The sequence below is a fragment of the Contarinia nasturtii genome, unplaced genomic scaffold (genome assembly GCF_009176525.2).
Source record: "Contarinia nasturtii isolate CC-2019 unplaced genomic scaffold, AAFC_CNas_1.1 Cnas_scaffold_1272, whole genome shotgun sequence".
In the NCBI taxonomy this organism is placed as follows: domain Eukaryota; kingdom Metazoa; phylum Arthropoda; class Insecta; order Diptera; family Cecidomyiidae; genus Contarinia; species Contarinia nasturtii.
In genome coordinates, this window is record NW_022198612.1 from 1 (window position 1) to 6,916 (window position 6,916).

At 34.9% G+C, this 6,916-nt stretch overlaps 1 protein-coding gene across 1 annotated transcript; it reads left to right on the forward strand.

The window, feature by feature from the left end:
- Nucleotides 1–1,718: 1,718 nt before the first annotated feature.
- On the forward strand, nt 1,719–4,224 carry LOC116345479 (atlastin-like). Its single transcript, XM_031774893.1, has 6 exons — nt 1,719–1,946; nt 2,083–2,889; nt 2,989–3,144; nt 3,225–3,353; nt 3,766–3,918; nt 4,003–4,224. The coding sequence occupies exons 1-6, from the start codon at nt 1,719–1,721 to the stop codon at nt 4,222–4,224; spliced, it is 1,695 nt and encodes a 564-aa protein (XP_031630753.1).
- Nucleotides 4,225–6,916: the final 2,692 nt, after the last annotated feature.

A 6,916-nucleotide genomic window follows, 5' to 3' on the forward strand; every position in this document is an offset into this window, starting at 1 on the left:
ACCACCGTGCGGAAAAGTTCGTCTTACTTCCGTAAGACTCTTTATTTTCGTACTGAAAACTTGTCTATCATTGTTTATTTTACAAATTTTATTATTTCCAGACATTACACACAAAAAATTATTTAGGTAACCTATGACGTTTTACCTATCAACGTAAGTAGTAGCCGGTTTTACGTATGAAATCTAGTAATTTTCATGTAACTGGGTAACATGTAGTATAATTTACGGCGTATACGTCGTGAGTAAAATTAAAATGAAATACAAGAACCTCGTACTGTTGTTTTATACATATTTTTATCATGATTATTTCTTTAAATATTTTGGTATTTTATATACATAACATTATAGAAAAGAATTGAATTTTGATTGAAAGTGCTTAGTTTAGGACTGTGGCATCGGTGGTACTTTGCATGTTTTCGTGGTTTGAAAATTTCAGCAGTAAATAAATATTCAAAAAATGAGTCAATGTGAACAAAGCCATGCTATAGATGTATTGCCCACAAAATTGTTGCGCTTCGTACCAAAGTGTCAATACAACGTCTTAAAAAGATGAACCATATGTCAACAAAGGCGATTTATCCCCATAAAAAATCCTCATGGGAGTCTTATGCTTATTTTTCATCTGATCGCGATGAAACTTTCGGGAGGTATTTTTTCATGAATCATGTACGGCAACCTACTCTTCATTTGAAGTCATTCTGAATCATTTCATCATTTTCAAAAAATACATACCTTTATTTGAGAGGGGCTAATAATGACACCAAATCACAATATCATCCAAATGCACGCATAAAACTTTGAACATTCTACCAAAAACTATCTGTATTATTCATTTCACTATCAATTTTTGATTTCCTTGAAATGCATGACTCAAACTACAACGATAATACACAACAAGTGAAATAAAATGTATGCATTCATTACTGAATATCGTTTCTTTTTATAACATCGGATTCCATTTATAGTTTCAAATTGATAAAATGACCCATAAATGGAAATCGAAATAACAAAGTGAAGAATTATACAATCGACGTAGAGAAATGATAAAACATTGCATCATCATAGCTATTTTTCTATCGTTATGGACCACTTATGGTATTATTCATTGTGTTTTTTTGAGTGGCTGGTGTAAATCATGCTATAAAGTATAAGTGCCTTCTAGGAGTAGACGCCAATGCTAAAAGAAATAATCAGGGACCGGGTCGCATATAGAATTATACAAGATATTTATACTTTGTATAAACGCAGACGCAACATATCTGTCGCTGTTCGCTTTGTGCTGTGCTCAATAAATACAATGTATGTGCGTGCGTCTCTCAATGGTCACATGCACACACGAACATGTATTCGCATGCTTCATACATAGCGACCAGCGTTGGATATGTTGCGTCTGCGTTTATACTTTGTATATTTATACGGCCTGCGTTTTTTATGCTAGTATAAAATTATACGCGACCCGGTCCCTGGAATTAATAAATCTGTTCAAATCATTGCGAGCAAATTGATATTCGATTGAGATTGATGTAAATCGATGTAAATGAAGAGTCTACCCCTAGAGTGCCCTACTACAAATTTGTTTTCGATTAAATGCTCATTTAATATAGGCCTATGCAAAGTTGGTAACATTTCGTTCAGTTAGTTTTCAGTTAAATCAGCACAAGTTATTTTAAATCGTCAAAATGCAGTTTTTATGGATTTTTGTGTGTTACGCAATTATTATGTTTTGTCAAAATAACTGTGAGACAATTAAATCACATGGTGGCAAAGAAATTCATTTTGTGAGCATTTCCGATCATTTGTTAAACATTGATGTGAAGCAACTATCGACCATTTTACAAAAAGATGACATAAAAAATCGGACGATTGTTGTTGTTTCGATAGTTGGTGCAGAAGAAGGTGGGAAGAGCTTTTTAATGAATCTCTTTTTAAGATACTTGGATGCACAGGTAATGAATATTTGAAGCAAACTGAATAAATTTCAAATGATACATCAAAATAGAGTAAATTATCGAATGAACTTCTGTCTAAAATCGCCGTGTGTTACTTCGAAATTTCACGGTTAATTTATTTTCTTTCAATTAGTACATAAAACACAATGCAACCCAATGGTTAGATGTGAATAAAACTGGTGAGTCGAATTACATAAGTGGTTTCGAATGGGGAAGTGTACGAAGTCATGGCATTTCAATGTGGCCCCATATTTTCACCCATGATTTCAATAACGAGAACAAAGTGGCCATCATTCTACTCGATACGAAAGGCATCGATTCAATAAAAGGTACCACGAACGAAGATGCTCGAATCTATGCATTCGGTGCGATGGCCTCTTCTGTAAATTGCTACAATATACTTCGTCGAATTGGTTCGTCATCTTTAGAATTTTTAGACTTATTTAACGGCTATAGTTTTTTATCGTACACAAATGATGCCAAAAACAAAACCAAATTTCAAAACCGGTGGAGATTTCAAAAACTGAGTATTATTGTGCGTGATAAACCGGTGGAGATTTGGCCATTTCAATATGGACAACAAACTGAAGATGAAAAAAATAAATATTTTGCTAAAAATTACGATCAAGCGTTTGAAAAAAACGAAGAATTACGGCGAATTAATCGATATTATGAGAATATTGATTTATTTTATATGCCGTCACCGGGCGATTATGTCACACAATCCATTTATTTTGATGGCAATTTGAGATTTGTTAACGGCACTTTTTTGAAATATGTGGAAAAATTGGCCGAATCGATTTTGGCACCGATAAATCTAGTCGTTAAAAAAGACGTCGACGGTAAACCAATTCTTGCCAAACATTTTTCATCGTATTTGGAAGCATATGGTGACATGGTGAATGCGAACAAATTACCAGACTTGAAGACATACTTTCAGGTGCGTTGTAAAAGAAATCGATTTTAATTGTTTGTTTGGGGTCATGGGAACATAATATTAAAAACCAGGATTTTTTTTAATTCGTTGTTATTTTATTAGATTATTTTAGACACGAAATACAATGTGCTTCAGCAAGAATCTTTGGATTATTACACCAATTCAATGACATATAAGCTAAAAATGTGCAAATCCTACTTCAATGAAAGCGAATTTCAACGAATTCACAACCAATTCCAGAATGAAGCTTTAAATATGGTAAAGATTTAATGATGTTACTCCGAATTCCGAATTCATTGTTGTTCGAAGATTTCTAATTTCATTTCCATTTCATACAGTTTTTAGAAGAAAGGAAACTTAATACAAACGAATACCTAATGAAATTTGAAATTGATCTAAAATGTAAGATTGAAGAACGGAAACGTGATTACATTGAGGAAAATAAGGCGAAGGAAAAATTATTTCAAGTATGTTTATAATTAGAAAGACAATTTTACATGGCAAGGGAATCCATCAACGATGAATGAATGTAAGCAATGGATTTAGCTGAAAAATTAGGTTATCGTGCGTAACAACTCTCATGCACAAGTGAATGATGGATATACTTTTTCTACGCAATGCATGTATAATTTTTAAATCAATGACCCCGATTTTGGACAAGATTCATTCATCGCTTATGGATCTAGTGCCGAGAGAGCTGTTATAGGTACCGGGGAGGTGTGCGAACTTTTTTTGTAAGTGCCGCTCTTTCTTGTATTCAGGACCTAAATATTATATATGGATTAGTTACGGGCACTCACTAGTGCCTGCTCTTCTCCGGTGTCAATAACAGCTCTGATGCTCTGAATCTCCAATTTTACCTAATAATTACCATTGCAGAGTTCACTTGAAAACTATTACACGAAATTTGTTGATAAATTGGAAAAAGAATTCAAAACGAAGGTAGAATATAAGATCAACCGTGCAAATCCACATCACTTTTACGAAGTGTTTGACGAAATATCTGCGATTCTCAATTCGATTTTAAAAAAGGTAAGAGATGTGCAAAAAATTATGAAAAACTTATTTTATTGATGAAATATTCAGTAAGAATCCTGGTCTTGACTTTTTCCACAGTTTGATGATGAGGATGAATTTAAAAATTGCAATAAATATCTCAGACTCATTGCTGATTGTTATCGCAATAAACTTCGAAATAAATTGGATACGATTTTAGATCAGCTAAGGCAAATAGTGGATCTAAAAAAGAACGATGGAGTTGACATGAGATCCAATTCTGCAAGCACATTTGTATTTCTTATTGTTGGAGTTTTGGAACTAATTCGATCATATTTTTAATGATATAAGAATGAAAAGCTTATCGAAAAAGTTTGTCGAATTTTCAATGAATTTTGGAATTTTTATTAGGAAATTCTCCATAAGGAAAAGCGGCACTTTAATTCACGTGAAATATTTGAACATTTCTATTGAATTTCCAGATAATTGTTGAATTTTGTTCTTAAATTGTCTGGAAATATATCGAACTATGCCAAAGTTTGTACTTAAAAGCGGGTATGATAATAAAATAAATACCACCGCTTAAAATATTCTGAGTAAAAAACATACAAAAATGCTTCAATTCATATTTCTTTTATTTATTAATGAAAAGACATAGTTTACTTATTACAGTTGTTAGTTATAGTTGTATTGTACTATTAATGATAAGATGTTGAAAAGGGTTTCGGTTAGATAATTAATGTCATTTTTTGTGATTCAATTCCTTTCAATTCTTTTGGCGATGAACACGATTCATGTGAAGATTATCGTTGCTTTGTAGAGAGAACCGTGTATCACACCATTTGCATGCGAACGGTCTCTCACCGGTATGATGGTTACACATATGGCTTCTTAATTGCATTGAAGAGCGAACTGAAAATTGGCAGATGTAACATTCATAGTGGCGACGTTTGCAGTGCCCTTGGTGTACATTCTTATCTTCTTCATTTGCAAATCGACGACAGCATTTGATGCAACGATTTGGACGCGGTTTGGCATGAATATCCAAATGTTTCTTCAAATCACCTTTCGAAACCAATTTCTTGTCACACACTTTGCATTGAAACGGCTTTTCGTCTGTGTGTTGCCGTTGCATGTGCCGCTTCAGCAGAGATTTGGTAAAAGATTTGTGCGGGCAGATGTGACATTCAAATCGTCGACGTTTGCAATGATCCTCATGTGATTGTTTGCCGTTTTCATCTGCAAATCTTTGTCCACATTTGAAACAGTCAAATGGCAATTGCTTCACGTGAGTTCGCAAGTGACTGTTAAGATTACTTTTGAGTGAAAATATTTTGGAACAAACACGACATTTGAATGGCTTCTCTCTACTGTGGATTAGCATGTGGCGCTTGAAATTTGGCAAATTATCAGTGATGTATTTGCACTCCATGCATTCAAATTGACGGTGTTGGCATTGTTTTTCGTGCTCGATCTTATTGACATCATGTTTGAATCCTCGACGACACTTTTCACAATGAAATGGATATTCGGTGGCATGGATTCTCATGTGGCTATTCAAATTACTTCTCCGTGTAAAAGCCTTCGCACATATTTCGCATTCGAAGGGCTTTTCACGTATATGGATTCGGATATGTTCGTTGAGATGTCCTTTCCGTGATGTAGCATATTTACACAAATGACATTTGTGTTTCTTCTGATTTTTTGCTGTCGATTTCTTTACACCTTTTGACTGATTATCTTTCTTCGCTTTAGACACACAGAAATTATGCTCCATAAGAGACTGTATAAAATGCAAAACTGTAGCACTGCTAGCGCCACTACGGACAACCATGGAGTTCTAGTCCGTTGGCTGCAACTGAGCAAAAGTCTTTTCACTATTTGGCGGCAACTTAGTGTAGATTACATTGAATTCCGTCGTGGCGCTAGCAGTGTGACAGTTTAGGCATAATTTCGGTACGGCTTTAGATGTGCGACCACGTCGTCCTTCACCGGTCTATGTATTTCAGATAGATATCCATCCGAGATATTTTAGAATATCTGGATATTCAACGCAACTGCACAGCGCCAGAGCTGTGTGCGTCGCAAATAGAATCTACGGTATGTCGCGACGTATATGTGTATCAAGTGCCGCACGTACACAGTCACACTGTGTCTGTATTTTACGTGTAGCGACATACCGTAGATTCTACGTGCGATACACACAGCTCTGGCTCTGTGCAGCTGCGTTAAATATCCAGATATTTTAAAATATCTCGGATGGATATCTATCTGAAATACATAGACTGTCCTTCACTGTTTTCTTTGTTTGGTTTTGATTGATCCCGATGCTCACCATTTCTATCATCGATTCGACTCGGACCATCATCTGGTGTCGATGAGCAGTAACTTTTCTTCGAACATTCTCCTTCGTCTTCGCTCTTGATTTCTTTCTTTGCACAATCAAGATCGCATCTCGTACACAGCTCATCGTCGCTCTCGCTCTCCGATTTGATCGTTTTATTTACATCAATTGGTGTTGGCGACGGTGGAAGCTGAACTAATTCAGCTGCATCTCTTGGCTCCTCTTTGACAACAACTTCTACTTTGATGGTGACCTTCAGAACTGTGTGCTTGCATTTACGCTTCAACTTTCCTTCCAAAGTTCCTTTGGTTGTATATGGATTCATTGTGCTGTTTTCCAACTAAAGGAGGAAGAAAAAAAACAAAAGAAACTCATTTAAAATTGTAGATAGTATGGAATTTTTAATCCGGTTATTATCGATATTAGATTGTACTGATCGGAGATTTTAAGCCTTGAATCAATATAAAATTTTCGGCTATTGAAATGAGTTCCATCTATGTTAAATATTTTATTTTTCATACTGTGTGCCATGTTAAATAGCTAGTGTAGCACATCAGATATTTTTGAAATTAATGTCAATTGGTAATGACTAAACCATGAGATGGTATTCTCAAATTCTCAGAGTAGAGAATAATGGATGAATAAATAAAGAGTCTTACGGAAGTAAGACGAACTTTTCCGCACGGTGGT

Excerpts from the sequence above, each read along its gene's own strand:
- LOC116345479 (XM_031774893.1), top strand. The coding sequence starts at position 1,719 with ATGTTTTGTCAAAATAACTGTGAGACAATTAAATCACATGGTGGCAAA. Across the intron at positions 2,890-2,988 it reads ACTTGAAGACATACTTTCAG|ATTATTTTAGACACGAAATA; the intron begins GTGCGTTGTAAA and ends TTATTTTATTAG. Across the intron at positions 3,145-3,224 it reads AGAATGAAGCTTTAAATATG|TTTTTAGAAGAAAGGAAACT; the intron begins GTAAAGATTTAA and ends CATTTCATACAG.